At 34.8% G+C, this 27,074-nt stretch overlaps 2 protein-coding genes and 1 pseudogene across 2 annotated transcripts; 2 read left to right on the top strand and 1 right to left on the bottom strand.

The window, feature by feature from the left end:
• The first annotated feature begins 648 nt into the window (after positions 1 to 648).
• Positions 649 to 7,091, top strand: LOC100787868 (65-kDa microtubule-associated protein 6). The gene is made up of 12 exons (XM_003534639.5): positions 649 to 1,285; positions 2,180 to 2,383; positions 3,040 to 3,306; positions 3,600 to 3,815; positions 3,927 to 4,082; positions 4,191 to 4,350; positions 4,609 to 4,760; positions 5,433 to 5,520; positions 5,603 to 5,676; positions 5,771 to 5,845; positions 6,020 to 6,383; positions 6,751 to 7,091. Exons 1-11 carry the CDS (start codon positions 1,211 to 1,213, stop codon positions 6,356 to 6,358), a joined length of 1,806 nt encoding a protein of 601 aa, XP_003534687.1. The 5' UTR covers positions 649 to 1,210; the 3' UTR covers positions 6,359 to 6,383; positions 6,751 to 7,091.
• Positions 7,092 to 8,538: 1,447 nt separating this feature from the next.
• LOC100798437 (disease resistance protein RUN1-like) lies at positions 8,539 to 12,247 on the bottom strand (annotated as a pseudogene).
• Positions 12,248 to 13,808: 1,561 nt separating this feature from the next.
• On the top strand, positions 13,809 to 25,811 carry LOC100797373 (uncharacterized). Its single transcript, XM_003533654.4, has 17 exons — positions 13,809 to 14,241; positions 14,485 to 14,683; positions 15,544 to 15,849; positions 16,176 to 16,265; positions 16,862 to 17,335; positions 17,467 to 17,574; positions 18,339 to 18,469; positions 18,561 to 18,690; positions 20,105 to 20,471; positions 20,564 to 21,060; positions 21,183 to 21,362; positions 21,448 to 21,606; positions 21,959 to 22,033; positions 22,393 to 22,510; positions 23,581 to 23,732; positions 24,661 to 24,876; positions 25,132 to 25,811. The coding sequence occupies exons 1-17, from the start codon at positions 14,048 to 14,050 to the stop codon at positions 25,768 to 25,770; spliced, it is 4,035 nt and encodes a 1,344-aa protein (XP_003533702.1). The 5' UTR covers positions 13,809 to 14,047; the 3' UTR covers positions 25,771 to 25,811.
• The last annotated feature ends 1,263 nt before the right edge of the window (positions 25,812 to 27,074 follow it).

Raw genomic sequence — 27,074 nt, 5'->3', positions numbered from 1 at the left:
CAAATCGTTAATTTATTTTCCTAATACTATTTTCAATTTCTATAAATTAAAAAATCATTAATTAAAAATATATTTCCAATCCAATTTAAACTACAAATTCTTTTTATAGTAGGAGTATTAATTTAAAAATTTAATTTTTATTCACAAATTGTGTAAATCATCATCTAATTATAAATTATTGTTTAAATTATTTTAAAAATAAAGAAATATCATAATAAATTATAACTGATTTACGGTAACCCTTTTCTCTTGATTTAAACCGAATCACTAACCCGTCTTTAAAAAATACACATTTCACCCCCAAGAAACACTTTTTATTTAACCAAAAAAACACTTTTTTTTTAGTTTCTCCACTTTCCTTCCTTTGTCTTGCCACAAACACTTCAACTTCAAAACAGCTACTTGGGTTGGGTCACAGCAAAATCCAACCCAAACAAAGCATTACCACGCGCTTCCACTAAGTTAATAAGAAGCTTATTTGTCCTATTAGGGAGTGAGTAGCACGCGCCTCATGACGAATACGAAACAACAAATATCAGAAAAAATTCTCACACTCACTCAAGAAGAGAAAGTTAAGAAAAAAATAAAAAATAAAATAAGAAGGCATGTTTTAAGTAAAGTTTTTAACCTATACAAATAATTGGCGAATGTGAACACATGAGAGTGAAGTGTGTATGCATACACATACTGACATACACATACAGAATACAGATCCATTTCATTCCAATACTTGCCTCTTTCTTTTCTTTACCTGCTACTTCTTGTTGTTCTGTTCTTGCTACATTTTGGCGCATTTTGGCATCAAACCACCAAGCCCTAAAAAAGCATTATCCTCCTTCTTTGTTCTTTGCTTTTCTCTTTTCTCTTTTCCTCTGAAAACACACCCTCTTTACAGATCCTGTTATTTCTCTCTCTCTCTCTCCACAATTTCTTTTCTTTCTTGCTTTGTAGCTACCAAAACAATTTGCTCAATATTTCTAAAGGTTTCAGCTTTAGATCTGAGGGAGCTAAGGTTGTTTGAAGCAATGGAGACACCCCATGTCTCTTGATCTTTCACATGAGATGAAAGTTTCTTGCTTTCTTCTTCTTTGACCCTTCTTAGTCTTTCTTTATTTTTTTTCTTCTTCTTCTACTACTACTACTACCACCTTACTTGGTAACTTTCAATTAAAGTACTACCTCTGAAAGAGGGTCTCAGGTTTTTGTAACGATGCTGGCCATTGGGGGACATGGCACTAGTATCCGCACAAGCTCTACTTGCACTGCTTTGCTCAGAGAACTTGAGGTCTTTCTCTTTCTTCTTTGGCGTTTCAGAATTCTGGGTTTTGAGGAGTTTGTTGGGTGCAAAAATGAGGATATGGGGTGTTTCTTTTTCTTAATGAAGAGTCTGCTTGTGATGATTTATTCATGATATGCCTACTCCTTTCTTTTCTTTTCTTCTTCTTCTTTTTCTTCATCATCTTCTTCTTGTTCTTGACTATTCTCTACCCAATGATGTCTTCTTTCTCCTCGGGTCAACTTTTTGTCTGTTCACTGTGTCAAAAGGAAAAAAAAAGCACCGATAGGGTCTCTGTAGGTTATTTTATTATAGGGGGAAAGGGGCTTTGTCTTTCTTCATTACATTGATTACCTGAGTTGAAAAGGTCTTTTTTTTCAGCTTGGGGGGAAAGGGGCTTGGTCTAAAATTTGATGGGTTTTTTACTGTATAATTTTTAAAATTCAGTGGATTGGGATTCTTGATGCATTTTAAAAGTTACCAGTTCAATAGTTGGTATGGGGTTTTCGGGTTGACTTTGTCTTTATACTGTACTGTTTGTTTAATCTTGTTGCTTTTATGAGATATGATGACACTATCATGGAACCGGCTTCTGGTTTGGTGGCAATTTGGTTTAGCTTTGGTGTAGTGTTATATAATTTTGTTCATTTTGCATTTTTTGTGGGTAGGAAGTTAATACCGAACTGTTTGTTGTTTTCATTTTTACTTTATTCTTCATTTGGTACATTCTTCCACTACTGTTTGGTTAGGCCTTGTTTTATAATTTTGTTTATTTGCATTTTTGTGTCTAGGAAGTTAATACCAAACTGTTTGTTGTTTTCTTTTTTACTTTATTCTTTATTTGTTACTTTCTCGACTACTTTTTTTTTCTCCTTGGGTTGACAGATCCTGTTATGTGTGCAGCAAATATGGAACGATATTGGGGAGACCGAAGTGGAGAAAGATCGAATGCTGATGGAATTGGAGAGGGAATGCTTAGAAGTATACAGGAGAAAGGTTGATGAGGCTGTTAACACCAAAGCACGCTTTCATCAAACAGTTGCCGCCAAGGAAGCAGAGCTTGCAACACTAATGGCTGCGCTTGGCGAACACGATATTCATTCACCGGTAAATTTTTTTTGCCTGTATTCAAATTTCAAATGTCAATTCCTTGCCTGACATCCCAGTAATTTGCTGTCTGGATATCAAATAAAGGAAAAATATTAAAGGATTCAAAATAGCATAGGTGCTTGAAGCTCAACTTGCTCCGTTCTGAGTCTGTAAGATAAGATTGCAATGATGTTGTCTTGTTAGAGCTTCGATTCTCCACTATGTCTCCACACCCCTGCCCAGGTTCCTGCATCTCCAATCCAATGTACCAATGAAAAATATGGGAGATAAATAATGTTATTCGGTAGATGTTACTGCAAAGTGTAAATCTTTTTAAGAACTGTGGGTGCTGGAGTACTGTCTGAAAATGTGAGAAGAAAATGAGAGTAGCACCTTTACTGCTCTCATGAAATATGTATAAAGTCTATTCCATATATTGAGTATATGTTTGGAATTGTTCAAATGAACTTTATATGTGGTATCAAGGAGATATCTATGTTATTTACGTGGTTAGTGTTTCTTCAACCTACCTATTTGAGGAAAAAAGGGGGCATGTTATAGTGTGCTAAGAAGATTTAATTAGGAATTAGTTTTCTGATCTTAGAATTTGCGATGATAAAAGATTTACTTGAATGACATGACTTTCTGATCCTTTTTGTCTGTGAATTTTGTAGATTAAGACGGAGAAGCGATCAGTATCCCTGAAGCAGAAACTTGCATCCATCACACCTTGGGTTGAAGAATTGAAGAAGAAAAAAGATGAAAGGTTGAAGCAATTTGAAGATGTAAAGGCTCAAATAGAAAAGATAAGTGGGGAGATTTTTGGATTCCATTCTGTCAATAATGCTTTGAGCAGCACAACAGTTGAGGATGATCAGGACTTGTCACTTAGGAGACTTAATGAATATCAAACGCATCTCCGAACACTTCAAAAAGAAAAGGTTTGTATTATGATATAAACTGACCCATGGACTTTCTTATAGCTCTGGACCATGGTTATGGGTTAATAAACCTCTGATTTTTGTGAATGATCAATTCATGTAAATATTCGTTTCTTGTTTGTGCAAGCTCCCTGCTGTTTATTTTTTTCCCGTAAGAAAAAGTAGTACATGTGGCAATTAAAATGCTTTTCTTTACCCCTGTTGTCTTGTTTTATATGCCTCATATCAATCAGTATATTGATCCTCCTTTTATTTTATAACTCATTTTTGCATTTTATATGTGTTCTTTTCAGTCTGATCGCCTTCAAAAGGTCTTGCAATGCGTGAATGAGGTGCATTCTCTTTGTAGTGTGCTTGGGTTGGATTTTGGTCAGACCGTGGGTGATGTTCATCCAAGTTTGCATGGGACTCAGGTGGAACAGTCAACTAATATTAGCAATAGCACATTGGAAGGTCTAGAGCAGGCCATTCTCAAGTTAAAAATAGAAAGGAAAACTAGAATTCAGAAGGTGATTTTTCTGCAGCATACTTAATTGCTTCTCGTTTGATTGGTTGTTGTAATTTCTTCCCTTCCTTTACTCTCGCCTGATACTTAAAGTACACTATTTTTAAAAATGCAGCTGAAGGATGTTGTAGCAAAACTATTTGAACTTTGGAATTTGATGGACTCTTCAAAAGAAGAGAGAAACTGTTTTATGAAGATTACTTCTATTGTTGGAACCTCAGAATCAGAAATCACTGAACGAGGTGTTCTTTCAACAGAAATGATAGAGAAGGTCTGGAAGCTTCTTTCAGTTCCCTCACCCTTTGTTATTATTTTTTTTTCATTCTTTGCAATTTATTCTGTGGAGATGGAGCTCCTAGACTGAAAATTCCTTTTTTAGGCTTCAGCAGAAGTGGACAGGCTTGCCAAACTAAAAGCAAGCAGAATGAAAGAACTTGTTTTTAAGAAGAGGTCAGAGTTAGAGGAAATATGTAGATTGACTCATATTGAACCAGATACAAGTACTGCGGCCGAGAAAGCTAGTGCATTAATAGATTCTGGTCTGTTCCTGTGCATTAATAGATTATTTACCTATAACCACCTCTTAGCTTGTGTTTCAGAACGGCTTTCTTCTGCGACATACTTTTGTTTTTCAAAGCTTTCTTAAGAAGCTAACAAAAATAAGGGATTATTTCTCTTAAACAAGTTGAGCCAAACACATATTTAGTACTTCTTTAAATCCTTTTTTTTCTTTTCAAGCTTTACCTGGAAATGATCTGAGTATCTGACATTATGCAATCGTACTGTTTTTTGTATAGGACTGGTGGATCCTTCTGAGCTATTAGCCAACATTGAAGAACAGATAATTAAGGCAAAAGGTGAAGCTTTGAGTAGAAAAGAAGTAACAGATAGGATTGATAAGTGGTTTGCTGCATGTGAAGAGGAGAATTGGCTTGACAAATATAATCAAGTAAGCCAGAAATTTTATTTAATCAAGTAAGCCAGAAATTATATTTTATCATTTGTATAGCTTCATAAACACGCTGGTAGGACACAGGCCTGCCAGGGTTTTGCCTTCTTTCTTTGTTTTTAGATCTCTTTTTTTTTTTTCTTGCCCAAACTCTTGTACTTTTATTGAAAGTTTCAAATGATATTGAATACATTGTATTTTTCATTAAAAAAAGAGATTCTTGCATGGATTAATCAAGATCACTTGCATCACTACACCATAAAAAATTGCATGTCAGATGAACTGAAGTGAAAGTTGATGAATATTTAGTTTGAAAAAGTGAAACCAAATATATCAAAATATTTATAAATCACAATTTTATTGTAAGCTTGAGTTTCCTGTTTGTATCTATGTGATTAGTAAATATAATTGGTCTCACTTTATGTTGTGTATCTTGTTCAAACTCGATCAATCTGATGTGGCATTTTTTGTGATGCCATATTTTTAATCAGAATACAATTTTGTTGCCCACTAATTAGGATACAACTAATTAGAGACACAATAAATTTGACCTTTTCATTAATAGTTCGAGTGTTGCAGTTAAAATAAATGTTATTGATTTAATTTCATTATGGACAACTGTTACTGTTAGATCATTTAGTTTGTTCTCTGAAGTATTAAAAACAATTACAGGATGACAACCGATACAGTGCTGGGCGAGGTGCTCACATTAATCTTAAACGTGCAGAACATGCTAGAATAACTATAGGCAAAATTCCAGGTTTGCTTTCATGAATGCCTATGAACCTATCCATTATTGACAGTGCCATTTGAACTTCTGATGACAGTATGTTTTCTTTCAGCTATGGTTGACAATCTTATAAACAAAACATTAGCCTGGGAAGATGAAAAGAAGACTCATTTTCTATATGATGGGGTGAGCTTTGAAGTGCTGTAATTATTTCTGGTTGTGTTCTCTATCTTGAAGCATTTTTTAAGCAGGTAAATTTGATTGTCATTATTATCTGTAGGTACGTTTGGTGTCAATATTGGATGATTATAAACTGGCCAGACAACAGAAAGAGGAAGATAAGAGACGACATAGGGTAAATTTACTTGTCTGTACACATTTGCCAATTATTTGTTGTTTGTCCACAAATTAATCTTTGAATACAAAATAAAAAGGATTTTTTCTTTAAACTTTAATGTTATGAGAAATACTGCTACATGTTTCTCTACAATTTATAGCTATTACAATTGCATTATTTGGAATCTTTCAGGACCTTAAGAAGATGCAAGATCTACTCCTAAATCAAAAGGAAGCCATGTATGGTTCTAAACCTAGTCCAAGAAAAAATAACAGCTTTAGAAAGACTAATAGTTACCGCGCAAATGGCAATGGATCTATGCCTCCTACACCCCGTCGTAACTCCCTAAGTGGTGGAACAACATCTGAACTACTGACACCGCGGTCCTACTCTGGCCGTCAGAATGGATATTTTAAGGAAATGAGAAGATTGTCTACTGCACCACTGAACTTTGTGGCTATATCCAAGGAAGATACAATGTCTTATGCTTCCCTTTGTGGTTCAGAGCCTGATTCCCCTCCCCAAGTTTAAATGATAAAAAGAAGAAAAAAAAATGGTAGGTTGTGGTTTCAGTCTGCAATTGTTATATTTTTTGTACTTAGGTCCAGTTTGGATAAACTTGTGAGATGAAAATAATAAGAAGATGAAATTAGTTAAGCTTCTTCCAGAAGTTAAAATTATAGCTTATGCATAAGTTAAAATCTGCTTTTAGAGAAGCTAAATGACAAATTCTATAAATTAGCTTATGCATTAAGTGCTTAGCGTAACTTATAGGAAAAACTTCATTTATTTTACCTTATTTTCTTTCCTTGTAAGCATTTATCGAGAAGTTTATCTAAATAGGACCATGATCGAATAATTTCTTGGCCTTGGTCATGCTTTCACCGACAAGATAATTTGATGATGTTATTCAACTTGTGCAGGAATAGGGTAAACAAGATTTTCCTGGGCAGTAGCGGCAGTAAACATGATTGAAAGCAGCACAAACCTTGTGAATACACGAGATGGATTGTACACTAGTATTTGGTTGTAATAAAGCTGAGATATACGTGGACAGTGATAACTGACATTTGAAGAAACATTAGCTTTGGGAAGAGTGTTGATACTGGTAGGGACAGTACAGGGACTCCTTTGTAATTGTAGAGGGTAAACAAAACGGTGGAGATCAATCATACAGTGTTTGACCATGATGTATTTATTATGTTGTGGGTTTTGTTTTGTTTGTGTTCCATGTGTATATATGTTTTCAGTGCGATGGCCATCATTTCATGTACTAGTAACTAAGATTATTTTGATTCATAACTGTAGGGAGCGTCCATGCTATATACTTCATGCCCATTATTCATGTTTGTTACATTTGATAATCCAAGTTCAAATGTTATTCTGCTCGGAGCAAGCTTACTTACTGGCACTTAGCCCTGCCTGCACGAGTGTGAACGAAAATGAATGTTACATCGAATGTGGATGCTTGTAATAAAGGGTGAACAAAAATCGATTCCGTAAAAGAATCCAAATCAAATTGGTTTTAGAAAATCGGTTCAGAATTGGTTCTGAAGCGAATTGATTTTAGAAAATCGGTTCTGAACTGAAAGTTGGCTTAGAACCGAACTGGTTTTAGAAAATTGGTTTTGAATACTTTTTAAATTGGTTTAGAACTTTTCAAATAAAATTTGATTTAGGTGAAAATCAGTTTGATTAATCAAACCGATTTTATAAAAAAAATAATTCAGTTAATCAAGCTGGTTTTGTAAAAAAAGTACAGTTTTTTTTTTCAAATCAGTTCAGGTAAAAACCGGTTTGGTTTAGGTTTGAACCAGTGTTTTTTTTTTTTTTTTTGCATACCCCGTAATCCTGTTATTATTAAGTTAGCTGCTGTATAAAGATTTCATAAGCATCTACAGGCTACCTTAGAGAGATAATAAGGAAATAAAATGAAACTAGCTTATTTCATTAGTTAAATTATATTATGTACATATAATAAGTGTGGAGAATTTAATACGAAAGAATTTATTTTTTCTTATTTCATAATCATCGGAACAAAAGATCCTAATTGAAAATAAAAAAGACATCAGAGATGGGCAAAGTGAAGACTTGACGAGGCCTCAATGTTGATATTCTATGACCTTAGGATCTTGATGATGGTGCAATGCACCCTGGTCGGTAGCGGCAAAGTGCAATCGCCCAACACTACACACTAGGTATAAAAACAAAGACAAAAGAATGCAAACCTTTTTTTTTTTTGATTGTTTTGAAAATTGGAGGAAGTGTCTTCAAATCATGTAAAAAACCAACTCAACACCACTTTATCCAAACATGCTTTGTAGATCACACCAAAGTATTGGGTCCCATGTTAAAAATATGTACTTAAATGAAGAACTGAATTGCTTACTGCCATTGATGAGTACGCTGAACTTGTAAACCAATAGCGTGTGACTACTAGGCATTACAGAACAACATACTGCAATCTTTGGAAATTTGTTTCTAAACGAGAAAAAGCATTGATAATTTCATCCATCCGCTGCACCAGTCCTTGCGCGTTGCAAGCTTTTGGAACAACAAAAGGAAATCATAATCCATGCATACTTTGATGACATTATTGGGACTTATGTATGGATAATGCACGTCAAGATATGTAAAATTCACGTCAGAAAATGAAATCCGGGACGATAACAAACAAGCTTTGTCCTTGGAGACAATTCTGAGCTCAAAACTTATTCATCATCTTGGTTCTCTCCAAAAAATCGATATCTCGCATGCTCATAACATATCACTTCAACTTTAGGCAATATACATATACTACCTGGTAGCTCATTAAGCCTTTTTCATCCCTTCAGGGACAATAGTTGAAGCCCAACAAAATTTCCAATTGAAAATGGCAATGTGTCTATGGCTGTGTTGTCTAAATATATTTCTCTTATTTTCTCCATCTTTCCCAACACTTCTGGGAAGCTCTCAAGACACGAGCACCCCTGAAGATCCAAAATTCCCAGAGATATCAACATGATGTAGGGTGCTAGAATTTTTAGCTTGCTGCATCCTTTAGCGCTCAAGGATCGGAGCTTATCAAGAAACCCAATTGAACCATCAATTTCGACTAAATTAGTACAGTTATCGAGACACATTTTCATTAAGAGTGGTACTTCTCTTAGGCTCGGTAGATTGGTCTAGAATCTGCAGTCTTCAAAGCTTATTATACACACCGATTGCAACATCTGCATAATAACAGTAAGTGACTCAAGTTATCGTCTTTTGAAGTAGAAATTCATGTTGAAAAGAAAAACTGTGACAGAATACAAGCCTTGTGTGGTTGGAAGACCTTAAGGCAACCTTCAGGCATACCAATCTAGCACTCTCAAACTAATTGGTAGTGGTAGATGCTCGGGGCCTGTTGAAAAGATTGTATTTTCAACAATCAAAATTCTCAGGTTCTTCATCTTCTCGAAGGCTTTTCCATTCCATTGCACTTCTATGTTGTTGTATCCTTCAAGCTTTATGAATTCTGTTTTATCAGTTCCCTTTGAAGCCCAAAGCGCAATTTAACCACAAAAACGTGCATATTAGCAATGCGATCCACATATTTGGATGAATATACAAGTACTAAAGATTAACGTAATCAGCCATCAAACATGTTAAATTGAGAAAATTGGGGAAAGTATTCCAAAATCTTGCACATATTAATCAAAATCAGTAAATGAAGGGAATGAAAAGACAAGAAATAGTATAAGATGTTTATACTTTCTAACACACCGTATTTTCTTCCAAAACATGAACAATGTCCTCATCAAACCATAACCTACTTCGTTGCCAGGCTCAAGTATTGATTCATGCCTTACAATTTCTCTGCCCGTCTCTTGAATTAGATCACGCATTCTCACAAAACCAGGAGCATAAACATTTATGAGAGATCTGTCAACCAACACTCTCAAACCATCTCCTGCATGAAAACTACGTGCGTGTAGCATTTGTGTGACATAGCCCACGTCACAAGTATTGAAGAAACAAGCTATGTCAAGGAAAATTGCCTTCTCATTTTCTTCCAAACCATCATAACTTTACTTTAAGTATTTCATGGATCCTTTCATGAGGTATTCTTTCATATTTATCTAATGCAGAATTACACTCGTTTAAAGTTTTCCCAAATAAGTGAGAACCTATCACTTCCAAAGCCAATGGAATGCCATGCGCATAAGAAACTGCGCGGTTTGAAATATTCACATAACTTGGATCAGCTTTACTATTTTTAAAGGCATTCCAGTTAAACAATTCAAGAGCTTTTTCAACATTTAATGGTTGAACCTCATATAATTTTACCACCCCATGAGTAGCTAGCAAGTGTTTGTCTCTTGTGGTGATAATGATTATACTTCCAGAGCCAAACCAATTTCCTGCAAGTACCTTTAACTGCTCTAATTTGTCAACATCATCTAAGAAGCAGAAGAACGTTCTTTTGTTGAAGCCTCCTTGTTATTATTGGAATTCCTCTGCAAACATCTCCCACTTTGATATCTTTCTCCTTGAGTATTTCAGAAAGTAGCCTTTCTTGGAGTTGGATAAGCCATGCTTATTAATTGTCTTTTCTCTAATGTCGGGAGAAAACATACACCTTCAAAATGACTAAAAATCAAGTTGTACACAGCACGAGCAAGTGTGGTTGTACCAATACCGCCAATACCATAAATTCCTATCATTTTGACATCAGATCCATGTTCAAGGAGATATTTCACTTCTAGCACTGCAGACTCTAGCCCAATTGGATTATCAGCATCGTGTAAAGGAATGCAATTAATCTTTTCAGAGACCTCTTCGACAATCTTGCAGATAAACTTATACTGGTTGAGACCTGCCCATCACAGAAAGACACGTGAATTGAAACTAAGCATCAAATTTGTGTATAGTTCACTCATTTCAGTCAGAACTAATCACATAAAATTTATTGTGTACGTCCATTTCTTAAATTTCATTTATCAAGGGATTCATATGATTTATTCCGCTTTCCTTCCTTATGAGTATTAATTAATATGAAGATTATTAGGCCAATGGAAAAAGAGTAACATATAGTAAGAAATAAAGGTGTTGGAAATGCCAGCCTGATAGATTAGCTGCTTCAGAATAAGTCCCCATCTGATGCCGAACTTGTGATGGATCCACATCATAAAATATTAATTGGATGAATTGAACAACCTTTTACTAGCTTCAAGCACTCAAGGATCTTGACAAGTTCATCCAAACAATCGTTGAGGATGCATAGTTCTTGGAGAAAACAATGATGGGCAATATAATCCTCGAATTTTGAATGGCGTTGAGAAGAGCTGGTGTAATTTCCTCCCCTCTTCTAAGCTCTTCATCATCGGTGAAAGTATGAATTCCCTTTTCGCGTACAGAATTTGAGAGATTACCAGTGAAATTGTCACGAGTGTCTTTACCTCATAAAATCCATTTGCCTGTGTAGGAAGACGAGGATGGCGCTGCTATCTCTGCCATGATTTTGAAACTCCAAAAATATTAAACTCCAAAAAGAACTCAAGTTGAACACATGACACTTATAATAATTTTAACTCTAATAAGAAAAGTAAAGCCAAAATAATATTATACTCCATATAATAATAACAGTTTTACCAATCCAATTTGTTTCCTAATCCTGCCAAGAGAACATGATATGAACCAACTTATAGGATGGTGTTGAAATCAAGCAAATGAAACAAGAGAAATTTGACCTTAACCGCGATCTGTGGATAGAATCAAAGTTATTAAGAAGTATAACCTTAATGGTGACTTGTCGGTAGAACCAATATTATAAAGTTCTTAATCCAAGAATAAAAGGGAACTCTCACAATGAAGAAAAACAAGAGATTGATATATGTTGAAAGAGATTATAACAAAGACCAACTGAAAATTGAGTTTCAATCATTATTTGCTTCTTTAACAGGTAATATTGGTACGCTCACTACCCCATGCTTATTAGATAATTTTTTTAAATGCTGATTTGCTACTTTGTTTTTTTAATACATTGATTGAACTCATGCAACTGAGCAAAGGGATATATATGATACAATTATGAATGTTGTTAATCTGCAAAATGGCCGCAACTTCTTTCTTTATGGCTATGGAAAAACAAACAAAACTTTTATGTGGAGAACTTTAGCCTCCACATTGTGTTCACATGGCCATATTGTATTGACAGTAGCATCAAGCGGCATAACATCTTTATTATTGCCAGACGAGAGAACTGCACATTCCAAGTTTGCAATTCCTGTTCCTATTTTGCAAAATTCCACCGGTAATATTCATCAAGGTAGTGAACTTGTTGAACTTTTAAAGGTGACTAAGCTAATTATTTGGAATGAGGCTTCGATGACACATAAGTTTTGGTTTGAAGCATTAGACAAAACCTTCAGAGACATCATGAGTTTTTCTGCTCATGGTGATTCCCCTTTTCGAGGGAAAATTGTGGTATTTGGAGGTGAATTTAGATAGATTCTCTAGGAAGCCGACTAGACATTATCAATACTATTATCAACTCCTCATACTTGTGGGAATATTGTCAGATTTTGAATCTAACAGTTAACATGCACCTCCAAATTAATTCCAACAATACAAATGTCCAAGAACTATGACAATTTTCTAATTGGTTGTTCTAAATGGGTGATGGCAAACTTTCTCTACCTAATGATGGGTATGCATACATAGAGATTCCTGATGAATTTCTCATTACCGACCACATTGATCCCATACATGCCATTGTTGAGAGCGCTTATCCAAATTTGGCCCATGCATATGCCAATCCAGATTTCTTGCAATCAAGAACAATCCTTACAACTAATTTGGTTAATATGTCTTGCACAGTTGAAGGCACACCACTTGACACAATTATTCCTGAATTACTCATCATGTTGCTTTCTACATTGTTGTTGGAGCATATTTAGTCAATGGAGTTGCTGCTATTCCTTTTCTGAAGCAATTAGACTGATATCACAAGGACTCTACACTTCCTACCTCTAGATGTTGCATTCATCATTGTTATTGGAGCATATTTAGCCACTGGAGTTGCTGCTACTCCTTTTCTAAAGCAATCAGACTAGTATCATGAGGACTCTATACTTCCTATCTCTAGATGTTGCATTCATCATTGCTGTTGGAGCATATTTAGCCACTAGAGTTGCTGCTACCCTTTTTCTGAAGTAATCAAATTGATATTTGAATGTCCATAATTGGTCTTTTTGTTAAATTTGCCTCTACCCTGTAATTGTATATGGTACATACTCATGCTTATCTAATATTTTTATCATTTATAGATATAAATATAACATAATCAATGCTTTTTTTTGTTCCTTTTTGCAATCACCGCTATTTTATATCGATGGAGATGTATTCTTTTCTAGATTAAGAAAAAATCTGTTGATCAGTTCCTTTACAACATGCATAACGATCAGCGTTACCTAGCGTACGCACGAGTACCGTATTTGTTACTTACAATAGTGAATTTTATGTGAATGGTTAACACGCACACATGCATATACACAGGTACAAATTAATATAATTATATGTAACTTTTAGTTTTAGGTATATGAATATTATTTATTACTTTGGCCGCCACTGGCAATCTTCGATTCCATGGATAAAAAGAAAATCTTATCTGTGAAACATATACAAATCAAAAGGAAATATGAAAAAAATATTACAAAAAATATGAAAAAAGATATATACTAAAAGATATATAATAGGTTGGATTGAGGTTGCAAGTCAGGATAACATGTTTGATTTTATGTTGAAAGATTAATTTTGAATTTAAAATTAATTTTGAGTCCAGAGTTCATCCTAAATTAAACAATTTTACTCTTAATTTAATTCTATAATAAAAACAGTCAAACAAAAATCACATTATTATCAAATTAATTTTATTCAAAATCAATTTTTACTAATCCAAAAACACATATAATTAGGTTTATGGGTTGGATTTGAGACTCATTAAAGTTACCTGAAACTGTATGAACATATCAGGTTATATTGGGGTCCTCTATGATTCATTGGGATTTTATAGGCAATTCCACCGGCGAGAAGGAGCTTTAGACCTTAGAAGAAACGAAATGGAAAAAGCTGCACAAGAAAAGTGATCCCGTTTGCTTTCAGCCAAACACGTCGTTAGGCGCGTACTTGAGTTGCGTCCTAAAATCTAATTGAAAAGTCCCCTGTTTGTTCTTCTTCTCCTCATTCCTCAACGATATGGACAAACTCGGCGAAGAAGAGCAACTCAGAACCAGCACCTTCCAACGCTTAAAATCACACACTTTGCACCTTCTCGACCTTTTGCAGAACCCTCACATTCAGTATCAGAAGCATTGTTCTCTCACCGTAATCCCCCAACTCCTTCGTTTCCTTCAGAGTTCTTCGCCCTCTACGTTACAACCCTTCTTCGAGTAAGCCAGCTAACTTCTTCTTTTTTTTTCCTTCCAATACAAACTCCACATTTAACATAAACCCTAATTTAAAACAGAACAAATTTTAATCTACCTGTATGAAGTAATTTCAATGAACACATGAATTCTGCAATTCTCTCTCTCTCATGAATTGTGACATGAAATTTTATTATTTGAATTCAGCTATATCTGAATTAATGATTATTTTAACCTTGCTGTGTGATGTAATTTTTTGTTTTCCAGCTACACTCTGTTTCCGTTACTTCTGCTCCTCGATGCAGCGATCCAGTGCAGGTCTACTCAGAAAGTTGATTCTCAGGAAAATTATAACATGCCTGGTGTTCTGAAAACACCTGTTAATGTGAGTGATGGCGTTGCTGAAGGTGTGGTTAATTGTTTGGAGGAGCTTCTTAGGAAGTGTCGTTTGAATTCTGTGGATCAGGTGGGCTGATTGATGTGCCTTTGACATTTAGTCTGGATTCTATGCAAATTATGAAATGTTACTTTAAGGTTTTATTTGCTTGTTTTTAGTAGTTGATTAAATTAGAACTGGAACTGTTAAGTGTGCCGGATGTGTTATGAATTGAGAACTATGATGCACTCATCAGTAGGGAAGGATGGTCAAAAGAAACAAATGAAGAACAAAAGGAATCTAGGGATATATGGATTTGGGGATAGTGGCCTGAATGTAAAAAACCAGAAAATTTGTGGAACTTTTTTACTTGAACAGTTGAACCTGAAGCTGCATTGCATTCTGCTCCAGCTATAAGGATCAAAATAGAAGATAGAGGACTGCCATCTTCCTAGTGTAAAACATGGAGCAAATGTAGATATGTTGTGCAATATCATTTGATGCAATTATACTTTAGTTAGCTCATGTTCATTTTGCCTCCCTTTGGTTTCAGCTCATGGTCTGTCATTGTTCACCTCATCCATTATAAATGCTCTTTAATGTAATGAGATTATATGCTGATTGTAGACAATGATCTAAGCTTACTTACCCTTGATAGTTTGGTGTCACAGTGAAATAGTTTTGACAGGAAAGTGCCATAGCCATTTGTCTCTGAATAATTGGTGGCATGAAACAGTGTTTTGTTGAGGTTTATTTTTTTTATTTATATTTTGCTTTTATTGCAAATGCTGGTTTTAGGCCATCTTGACTTATATATATACTGTGGCTGTATTAACTCATGACTATTGTAGACTATATACTCCTCATTTGCCATGAAAATCTTTCTAAACTGAATGTTGTTTGGTATGAGATTAGAACAAATAATACTGAACTGTGATAATCTTTAACAGATGGTTGTGCTGCTAAAAAAGTTAACATATGGGGCCATGTTATCACCCTCCGAAGCTTCAGAGGAGTTTCGTGAAGGAATTTTGTTGTGCGTCAAGGCACTGCTTTTGAGCTTATATTCCTGTTCCGATGTGTCTTGCTTGTGTGAACAAATTCCTGGTTTGCCTGCACTTTCGGATGACATTTATAATGATGAACTTCATAAAACTTTCAAGTATGGTTCGGAATCAGACAAATGTTTACTTGCATTTCTCCAGTCTCAATTTGCATCAGCTGCTGTTGGACACTGGCTATCACTTCTTCTCAAAGTATGTTGATATTTTTTTTGTTGAGTTTCATGGAGAAATTTCAATTCAGTTATGTTTTTCTTTTTTTCTTGGGGTTGCTGGTTGGGGGTGGGGGGTTAACTGGTATTTAATCATATTTTATAACATAATAACCAAAATTTATTTAAAGTATATAGGTACATTCTATTATAGCAGAAGATAACTTCTTCAAGCAATCAAGAGAGATCTTTCTATTGTATACTCTAATATATTGAAAGTGACCAAATGGAATTCCCCCTTCTTTCTTTTTTGAAAGTTGGTTACCACATATTATATAGATTTATAATACCAATTTTGTCTTATGAAAGATTGCAGATACAGAGGCTGCTAGGGGACAAAAAGGTTCTGCAAGACTTCGAATTGAAGCATTCAAAACTCTGAGGGTGCTTGTTGCAAAGGTAATGCAATAACTATGCTTTTTGAAAAAAGTTCTAAGTTATTTATTCATTTTTTGCAAAGGACTGAAAAATATTTGTAGAGCTAATGGTTAACGGATGAGTATAAAGGAGGTTAAGACATCCTCCTTAGAAAAGATATTAACGGGGCAAAACACACAAAAAAATTCCTCAGGGCAATAAAGTTCTTGTCTCCCTGCATGCTTGATTGTAGTTTTCAATATAGAAGCCATGGGAAGAGAACCAGAGGTATAAAAGCTTTTTCTATCCCATTACAACATCGAAGACTATGAAATAACTGACCAATCAGGATTCCAAATCCTCCATATAGCTTTGCCTTTTATTGCATCTTTGGAATCCTCCGAAGTTGTTATATTTTCTATCACTGCATAAAATACTCATCTGGATTTTGGTTTTAGAGTGGAAAAATGGAAATTGTAGGGGCGAAGTCTTAAAATACCTGAAGTGAGAGACTTTGTCCTTCCTTTCTGAACATGGATTTTATTTTTTTTGTTTATGAATTCTTTTATCTAAATGTAATTGAATCAACGTGGAATTGAAATATTGAATTAATTGATTGTGTTGGTTTACTCTTGCAGGTTGGTTATGCAGACGCATTAGCCTTCTTTTTGCCTGGCATTGTTAGTCAGTTAGCTAAAGTTTTGCACAGTGCAAAAACAATGATAAGTGGGGCTGCTGGAAATGTGGAATCTATTGACCAAGCAATCAGAGGTTTGGCAGAATTTCTTATGATAGTCCTCCAGGATGATGCTAATGCACCTGCCCTAGATATTGAAGCGTCTTCAGACTTTTATTCAAATGAGTGTAATTCAACACTTTCTCTTTTGGATGAGCTTCGCCACTTGCAAGTTAAAAATTGTGTTAAAACAAAAGCTGCTGAAGATACAGATGTTGAGTCAGAAAAAATCTCTTGCTCCCAAACTCAACTCCAAGAAATGGGGAATACTGATCCTGGCAGAGAGAACATGTCTTTGCATGTGAACCGAACAAAAGATTGGATGCAGAAGACATCAGCACATGTAAATAAGCTGTTGAGTGCAACATTTCCACATGTATGTTTAATGATGTTAGTTTCCTTGTCTATTTTTTGCAGTCTTCAGATGTTTTTAACTACAGTGCTATGTGTATATTTTACTATTGCAATGTAACGTTTTATGTGATCAGTAAAATCATTGAATTTCAGATCTGTATTCACCCTTCACAAAAGGTGAGAAAGGGACTTGTTGATGCTATAAAAGGACTCTTGTCAGAGTGCTTCTACACACTGGGGGAAAGTAGACTGATGCTTTTGGTGAGCTCTGAACTGGTTAACTGGGAATAATGTTAGGTTTGTGCCATAACCATTAGTATGCTTTATTGTGGTTGACAATATGATGTTATATAGTGAAACTGATGGATTTGAAGTGTAGCGTAAACTAGTCCTTAGCAAACGTTAATACTGGATTGGACCCTTATGAGTTTCTGTACCTACAGCTTTCTGTTCCCCATTCCCTTTATAAAACCAATAAAAAACAGTTAGCTTTTATCCATTACCATAAATAGGCCAGAAACCAGCATCTGTCCCACAGTTGGTTTAATGGCTGAAGGTATTATTTAAAGCCATTGACATTAAGCTCCAGCCAAAACACCAACACCAACAAAATGTGTACTGTTGTGTACAACTTTTTTGTCCTTGATAATGGGCATAGCCTCCTAAGATGCAAGGCTAGCACAAAGGTCCCCATAAACAATAATTAGTTTGTTTTTCAGAGGCCAAGAGGTGGTCAAGTGGATGAAATTGGCTGCACTAAGGAATGTGTTGTCTTCAGTTGCATTTTTCCGGTCCAATGCAATGGGGAATGCATGCTTAAATTTTTTCACCTGCTCTTATTAAGACTTCTTTAAGTTGATTACCTTTTTCTTTTGTACTCCTTTTCCTCTCTGATTATTTCTATGCAAACCCATTGACCATGAGTTAAACTTTTTTTTGTTGGGTAATGACTTAGTTTATCTTCTGTCTTGTAATCTTCTCTTGTTAATTGTTTTTATTTTTTAATTTATTTGCTAATGATTCAGGAGTGCTTATGTGCCTTGGTCGTTGATGTATCTAATGATGTGTCTTCAACTGCACAAGATTTCCTTGAGTGTTTGTTCTCACAAAATTTGAAACATGTTATAAAACACAATGCTGCTGAGATATTTATCAGGTTCATCTTTTAGTTTGGACTTATTACTGGTTGAGGATGGTTCCCCCTAAGGTTTTTTCTTAATCAGAAATATTTCATCTTTCAAATTCAGGAACCTTGAAAAGCTTCCCAGAGTGGTGCTTGGCCATGAGGAGTCACATGCTGTGTTACATGCTCAGCAATTACTAACAATAATATTTTATTCTGGTCCTCGTCTGTTAGTGGATCATCTTCAGTCTCCTGTATGGGCTTCTATAATAATTTCACATATTCCTTCTATAGATCTATAATAATTTCTCCTGTATTTGTTACAATAATGGTTTGTTCTGTTTCCTTAGATGCAGTTATCTTGTAGACTCATACAGAATAATAGAAGAAACTAATTAATCATACAGGGTACAAATTGGTGTATATTGGAAACATTTTTCTTTGATAAGAAAACAATTTATTAAGATAGAAAAGGAAAATTCAAAAGGAGTATAAAATATCTGCTTGGAGCTCACATGCGAAATTGATAGTAGGGTTTCCAGGAAAATAAACCTGAAGTGTCAAGGGACGAAATCCTCTTATCTGGGATTTTAGATGAGAGTGCGATTGAATCCAACAACTCTAAGACTGACATTCAGAAAATTTCCTATCATTTTTCTAAAAAAGTGAAAATCCCAAGAAACAGTTGAATGAGTTAAAGAATAAATCTGAATAACAGGAGCATTGTGCAATAGAGATGATAAAGTCGAGGAAAAGCCATTTAGATGTCAAAGCAATGCTTTTAGAGACCAAATTACCAAGACCCAAACCTCCTCCCTTTTTGGGTCTATAGCAAACATCCCAACTAACTAGGTGTAACCATGTAAGTTCAAAATATTCTTTTATTTAAAGATAACACCAATTGCATCTCAATCACAAGGCATCTATATTATACAGATAAATATGATTGTTATTGCTAGAATATCCAGAAAACATTTCATAAATCGTCATTGTATCTCTTAGAATATTTAAGTGGATTTTATCTCTCAGTAGCTGTTTCCTAATTTCATTATACTTCATTATTTGCTTCCATATTTAGTAACGATTAGAGGTCTTTAATTCTGAATGCCATCACATTGCCAGTGTCATATTTTTAGTTTATTTCTTTTAGTGTGTTTAATTATAACAGGCTTAAAACTTAGTAAGCTTTAATTGTCTCTTAGAATATTTTAGATGATCTTCTAGTATTGTTTTCCATATTTCATTATATTTTGTTTTTTTTTTATCTTTATTAATTAGGATTAGGAGTAATGCTTCCTGTGAATCTGTTTAATCTGAAAAATCACATTGAATATAGTATAACCAGTAAAAGCCTGGCCCAATAACATTCAATACATACTATAAGATGTTATGCCTCCAATAACATTCAATACATACTATAAGATGTTATGCCTCTAACACTCCCTATTCAATCTAGAGCAGGTATGTTAATCATATAAAGTCACCTGTTCATTATTTAATCCTGCATGCCCAGGCTCTGTGAAATGAAGTATTGCTTCTCATACTCTTGTAGTAAAACATAGGTCACATCTTCTTTATGTTTATATTTTACACACTTAATTTAGTAAAAGTGAACTCTTTTCGCATTTACTTTCATGGACTTTCGTTCTGATGCTTAAAAGTGATCAGGTAGAAGCTGCTAGATTCCTAGATTTGTTTGCTGCATGTCTAAGCCATAATACAGTGTTTTCTGGTTTGCTCGGCATAATCACTAAAACAGATCGATCATCAACTCTGGGATATCTTCCCTCCATTGCTGAGTTGAAATCTGGAGCTAATTTCTTCAATTATGGCCCCCTTCTTATAAATTCTGCTTTATCTGAAGTCCCTAAGTGCAGGCTTATTGAGGAAAAAAGTATAGATGAACCTGTGAAAACTGCTCAAAACAACTATGAGCTTCCTCGCATGCCCCCTTGGTTTAGTTATGTTGGTAGTATTAAATTATACCAGCCTCTTGCAGGGATTCTCCGATTTGTGGGTTTATCTTTAGTGGCAGGTGATTTCCAATTCAATGTTCTTTTTCTTAAAGCTCAAAGAGTTTGTCTTTAACCTGGATTTACTCTTGTTACCTTTGTTTGTCATTGCTAGATAATATAAGTGAAGGGCTTCTGTCGCATGTGATTGATATTCTACTCGGTTACTTCCGTAGATTGGTTTCTGAGCTTCGTTTAAAAGAATACAATAAAGAAAGCTGGCAGTCTTGGTATGACAGGAATGGTTCTGGACAGTTATTGCGGCAAGCTAGCACAGCTGCATGCATGCTGAATGAGATGATATTTGGTCTATCAGATCAAGCAACTAATGATTTTGCTAGGATATTTCATAGGTCTACTCTAAGCAGAGGAGTTCAGGTTCAGTCTTACAAACATGATAGTGCATTTCATGAATTTTCCTGGAAGAAGTCCAAGGATAAAGGTGTAAGGAGTTGTTTAGTTGAGTGCATTGGTGGGATCTTACACGAGTATTTATCTACTGAGGTATGGAATGTTCCAATTGATGGCAGAATTGCTGACTTGCAGCTTAATGCTGCAGTTGAAGAAGATATTAGCCTATACTTTTTCCAAGATGCTGCAATGCTACGTGAGGTAAGATACTATTTTCATAAGCTGACATGGCTGTTTATTGGTTGTAATTTGGTTTCCTTTTCAAATTTATCTCCAAAGAAGATTGACATAATATCAACAATGGCTTCCTTATTGTGAAACAGGTTATTATTGATGGAGTAGGAATCTTTAATCTGTGCCTTGGAAGAGATTTTGTTTCAAGTGGTTTTCTTCATTCTTCACTTTATTTATTGCTGGAGAACCTTAGTTCTTCAAATTACCGAGTTAGAAATGCAGCAGATTCTGTCTTGCATATACTTACCACCACATCTAGCTATACAACAGTTAGTTTGTTAGTCATGATCTTTGTTTATTTTCCAATTTTTCTTCCATGACTATTGACTGCTATCTTATATGGCATTTATGTAGGTTGGACAGTTAGTTTTGGAAAATGCAGACTATGTGATTGATTCAATATGTCAACAATTACGCCATTTGGATCTAAATCATCATGTGCCAAATGTGCTGGCATCCATGCTCTCCTACATTGGAGTGGCTCACAAGATATTGCCTCTTCTTGAGGAACCGGTATGACCATGTTCTCTTATTTCCATTTTAAGGAAACTAGCTTCCCTCATTTTTAGGGTATGCTATGATAATTCTTTTGAATTTAGATGGCCTTTAGTAGTTTGTGATATATATGTGCCAAATGTGTTTGTTCAGGTACCATAGAAGGGTTGGTTTTCTTAATAATACTCAATTTATGTGGGTATTGTCTGTTTAAATTGTTTAATAGTTGCATTCATTTGGTCATTCTCTAAACTCTATTGCCTTGGATTACAATGTGTGTGTGTGTGTATACAAAGCAAATAATTACCTTCCAACATGCTTGGACTTTATTGGCTGAAGTCTTATGGTCTAATGATGTGCAATTGAACAGATGCGCTCTGTGTCAACAGAACTTGAAATACTGGGTAGACACCAACATCCTGATCTAACTGTTCCATTCCTAAAGGTAAGTTGCTAGTTACCCCCTCCCTACTTTCTAAAACTGTGCTTCCATTTCCTTATTGAGTGGATTTTAATCACGCTATCTCCTCCATCTGGTAATTGCAAATCATCTAATACAATCTCTTTATATTCTTCCTCTTCATCTGGTAATAGCAAATCATCTAGTACAATATTTGAAGCCATATTTTGGACATCTTTTTCAAAATATTTACTACTTGCCATTTTCTTATTTAGAAACAGAATGGCTATTCTTTTTGCATTTTATTTCCTGTTTAGTGAGATCCATCTTGGAAGGGCTTTAGGATTCAAAAAATATACATAATTCTAATATCAGTTAATGCTCTGTAAATTGGTTGATTTCAGGCAGTAGTAGAAATTGTGAAGGCATCAAAACGTGAAGCTTGCCTGTTGCCCACTCAGGCAGAGTCGTTTGCCAGATATGTCAGGTCTATGGTCTCTAATTCAGAAGAAACAACACAAGGTTTGGACTCGCAATCCATCTTTTAGATTTTTTTTTGGGAATTCTCCTGGAAACTTGGAGCTTACATCATTGACTCAAGTATAAAATGCTTCCTTCAATTTGTAGCTTCTCTAGCAGAATTCACCTGTGTGTCCTTCAGTTATAAGTAGTGATAAGCTTCCTTTTCCCATGGTGACTTCTTAAAACTATGCAGCTTTTTGGGTGCATGCGTACACCATGCAGCTCATTCATGACCCCATGTGATTAATGATAAGCTTGATATTAGGTTAGATGCAGTGCAGATTGGTGCTCCTTAGGTTGTAATTCAAGTTGGTTAGCATGCATTAGGTCACCACAGTTCTGCACCTTGCAAATGCTAGGATGTATATACAACAGTACCGCCTGTACTAATTTTAATGTTCTATATAATATATATACTTTTGCTGATCAAAAAAGAAAAAAAAATCCCTCCAAAAAGAGAGGCAGGGAGAAGGTAGAAAAAGCTTACTTGTATATATCGAAAGTATCTAGATTTTCTTAAATTTCTTGCTTTATGTGCAAACTTAAAAAGAGAATTTCATAAAATTCCTAATCCATGAATGACTGATAAAGGTTTATGTTAGTCTTCAAGAGAGTCCTATTTGATCTATTATTGAGTGTTTAATTAACAAAACAATTTTATGTTACTATATTAGGATCCATAAACTTTTGCTTACCCAAACTTGTTGGGATCTTTAAAATCAAAGAAATTAACATGAGCTCTTAGCCATTAAGGAATACCAACAAACAACTATCTTCTAATTCTTTAGACTTCAGTTTATAATAGTATAATGTTAAAGTGATAGTAAATAGTAAGTAATTAGATAATATAAATTACTCTTACCTTGATTTTACAGTATATCAATAATTTATATGTTCATTTTATTAGGATTGCCATGCCTCCTGCCAAGTGCTAGATCTCCTTGACTGTGTTATAAAACAGTATAATAGGACTTATTTTGGTGCTTTTGCATCAACCAGATTATGTGATACCCATTCTCGTGGTAATGGTGATTTGTCAATTCTCACTAATTGAAGTGTTTTGCTTGTAGACCTGTGGGAGGACATTTTATTCAAGTTAAATGATTCTAGAAGATATAGACGAACAGTTGGTTCTATTGCTGGTTCATGTATTACTGCTGCAATCCCACTTCTAGCATCATTCAAGCAAGAAATATGCTTGGCCGCTCTGGATATAATTGAGGTACCTTTTGGTTGAAATGCTTTTACACTTCAACATTTTAGCCATTGATGTAAATATGTGAAGCGTATATTCTTTATCAGTATGGGTTTCTTCAGGAAGTTTTGCATGATTTTTCACAAATTGCTGGACACTGATGCCAGCTATTTTGAATAAACTCTGTAAATTTGAAAATAAAGAGAGAATTGTCTTTAGTAAGATTTCTTTGATGGAAATATGCTTTAAAAAAAAGAGAAGAGGGTATCCCCCTGCCCTGCTTCCTCCCTGTTTAGTGTCTGAAAATATATGTTCTCTTGACATCAGTAAAGAAGAATTTTTAAGCGTAAAAGTTATTTTGTAATTTTTCTTAGAATTGTAATGGTATAAGCTTTAAAGACCACTTTCATACAATTCATCTCTCTTTTTGTTTGTCATACACATTTATGGATATTGGAGTACTTTATTGTACTGATGTTTTATATTCAGATTTTTATTAGGCATTTTTCTTTATATAGGTTCACTGATTTGCTCTGTATTTTCTGTTACCCTAGGAGGTTTATTAGTTGGCATTCATTGATTTCAAGCCTTCTTAGGCATCTCTGACATCCTGTTCTTGGTTCCTTGTGGGAAGATATATTCTACTCCATTTCCATTAGTAATGGATTATTTTCTTAACCAAAAGAAAATCCTTGTAGGTCCTGACTTTTTCTTTTTATAAGAATATGTTGATAAACATTTCAAAGACACTGGTTTCTTATATTGCAGTTGACACAAAATGGCAGGTGCTTGAAAAGTGCTTGTCAGTTATTATTTCCTTGGATAAATATATAATATGTATTGTGTGAAATAAATTTATTTTGTCTGCCAGTTTGACTATGAATCTAAAATCATTTTAAACAATAGATTTATTTTGTATTTTTCTTATTGCTATTTGGATCATTTCTGGTTTTAGGGTGGCACGTTGGCAATAGCAAAAGTAGAAGCAGCTTATAAACTTGAAAGAGAAATTAAAGAAGCAACAGAAGAAGCGCTACAATCACTATCATTGTATCAACTGAAGGATACTTTGGAAGCTAATGAAGAAGCGGCTGATGAAAACAGGCTGCTTCCGGCAATGAATAAAATATGGCCATTCCTGGTTACTTGTATTCAGAACAGGAACCCAGTGGTGAGTAATTCCTCATTGATGGTCATTTTTCACTTTAAGATTGGAATTTCAATGCTATTTTCCATAATTGGATATAAATAATGACCTAAACTAGTTCCTTCAGATGATTGTAGGAATTCCCATGGAATTTCCTTCATCACCTTAAGTCGAATTAATGTTGTTCCTTCATCACCTTAAGTTGAATTAATGTTGTGTTTGATTGAGTTCTAGTTGATTGCTTAAGAGATGTTTTTTGACTGTAACTAATGTTGTCAGGCTGTCCGGAGATGCTTGAATGTGATCAGCATTGTAGTGCCAGTTTGCGGAGGAGATTTCTTCACACGGCGTTTCCACACTGATGGGACACACATTTGGAAACTTCTGATCACGTCCCCATTTCATAAAAAGTCAAATTTCAAAGATGAGAAGACCCCTTTACAACTACCTTATAGAAGCAGTTCCGTGTGTTCAGAGGATTCATTCGCTGAGACTTCCTATCTTAAAATTCAGATTGCAGTGCTTAACATGATAGCTGATTTATGCCGTAATAAGAGCAGTTCCTCTGCACTAGAACTCGTTCTGAAGAAGGTAAGTGGTCTGGTTGTGGGGATAGCTTGTAGCAGTGTTGTTGGACTTCGAGATGCTTCTCTGAATGCCCTCCATGGACTTGCATCTATTGATCCTGATCTTGTGTGGATTCTCTTGGCTGATATATACTACACTGCTAAGACAGAAAATTTTCCTCCACCTACACCAGATTTACCTGAAATCTCTGAAATTCTCCCTCTTCCCATATCACCCAAAGAATATCTATATGTGCAGTATGGAGGACAGAGTTATGGTTTTGACATAGATTTGGCTTCTCTGGATATTATTTTCACAAAAATTGATTCTCAATATCAAATGTATAGCTAAAATCCGAATTAGCTTATATAATGTTATTTGTAGCTTTTCTATCCCATTTACTCATCAACTTCCGATCTTCCCCCACGCAACACCCACATACAAATCCTTCTAATCTTATGTTGATTTCTGACGAGTGATATCTGAAACAGGGAAAGGATCATATCATGTACAGAATATCTGGTTCGCCTTCGACCTTTGGAATAAAATAGAGTAACTTTTTCTCAAGAATTCTAATTCAACTGACTCCATTTGTATTTTGGAATTTTGGGAATCACTTGATATTGAGGTTAGTTCTCCTTCAGAGTGTGGTTGGTAAGAGTGAAATAGAGGAGTGGAAATAGATGAGAATTAAAAAAAAAAAAGTGTTTGTTAGGGTGGAATTAGGGGAGAGAAATTATAAAAAAAAGAAGTGAAATCCCACCTTTTTATATCACCACGAATCAGCACAAAAATTCAATAGTAAACTCGTCTTCCGCATTCATAGTTGATTTTTAGTTAATAGCCTATTATTTTTTTACATGTGAAACTATTCGTTGTTCAATGATAACTCAGCCTGTTTTGCTTTGGTAAATTGAAGTCATTGAAAGTAGGAATCTGATTAGTTATAAAATGTTCTGACTAGGAAATTTTCATCTGCCAAAGCCGAATAACCCTAAAAATAGTCTATAAGGGGATAGACTAGAAGCTCATTATAAAGCAACCTATATATGGCCAATGTGAAAACTGAGAAGAGACTAAGAGCATCAGAAGAGTTTAAGTGTGCATTTCAGTTTAAGTAATTTAAAATATCAACTTTGGCCACCAGAGAGATTTGGAGTAAATTCTCCACTATCTTTGCTTAAATTTTCAAATACATTTGAAGATTTCTTGTCAATTTCAGTGACTTTAAAAAGAACAAAGCAAGAAATTTGACTTGTCACTGAACCGAGCGTTAAGTGATCCTACACTATGAGATAATTAGAGACATTTTGGAGGAAGAAGGAAAATCTGAAAGGCAGGATTGAGTATTGGCAACAATTATGACATAAGGGGCATCTTATGAGAAATATGAATAATAAAAAGGAGAAAATAATCTAAAGCAACTCAAGTTTAGAATCTTAAGGCTACTCAAAGTGAGTATCATTGCCTTTAGTTAGCTACTACTTGCAGCAAATTAATTTGGGCTATATTTGTCTTCTCAAAATTAATTAACGGCGATAGTAGCCTGTTTAAGAAAAGATAAATTCCACGCTAAGTGTTGCTGAATAGGTCATGCATCATAGTAAGATCTATGATTTGGACTAGAAAGCTCAATTTTGCAAGTTCCTTCCAAT

Source organism: Glycine max, chromosome 9 (assembly GCF_000004515.6).
Source record: "Glycine max cultivar Williams 82 chromosome 9, Glycine_max_v4.0, whole genome shotgun sequence".
NCBI lineage: Eukaryota > Viridiplantae > Streptophyta > Magnoliopsida > Fabales > Fabaceae > Glycine > Glycine max.
The sequence above is the reverse complement of the archived record's forward strand: the minus strand, read 5'-3'. Positions and strand labels throughout refer to the sequence as shown.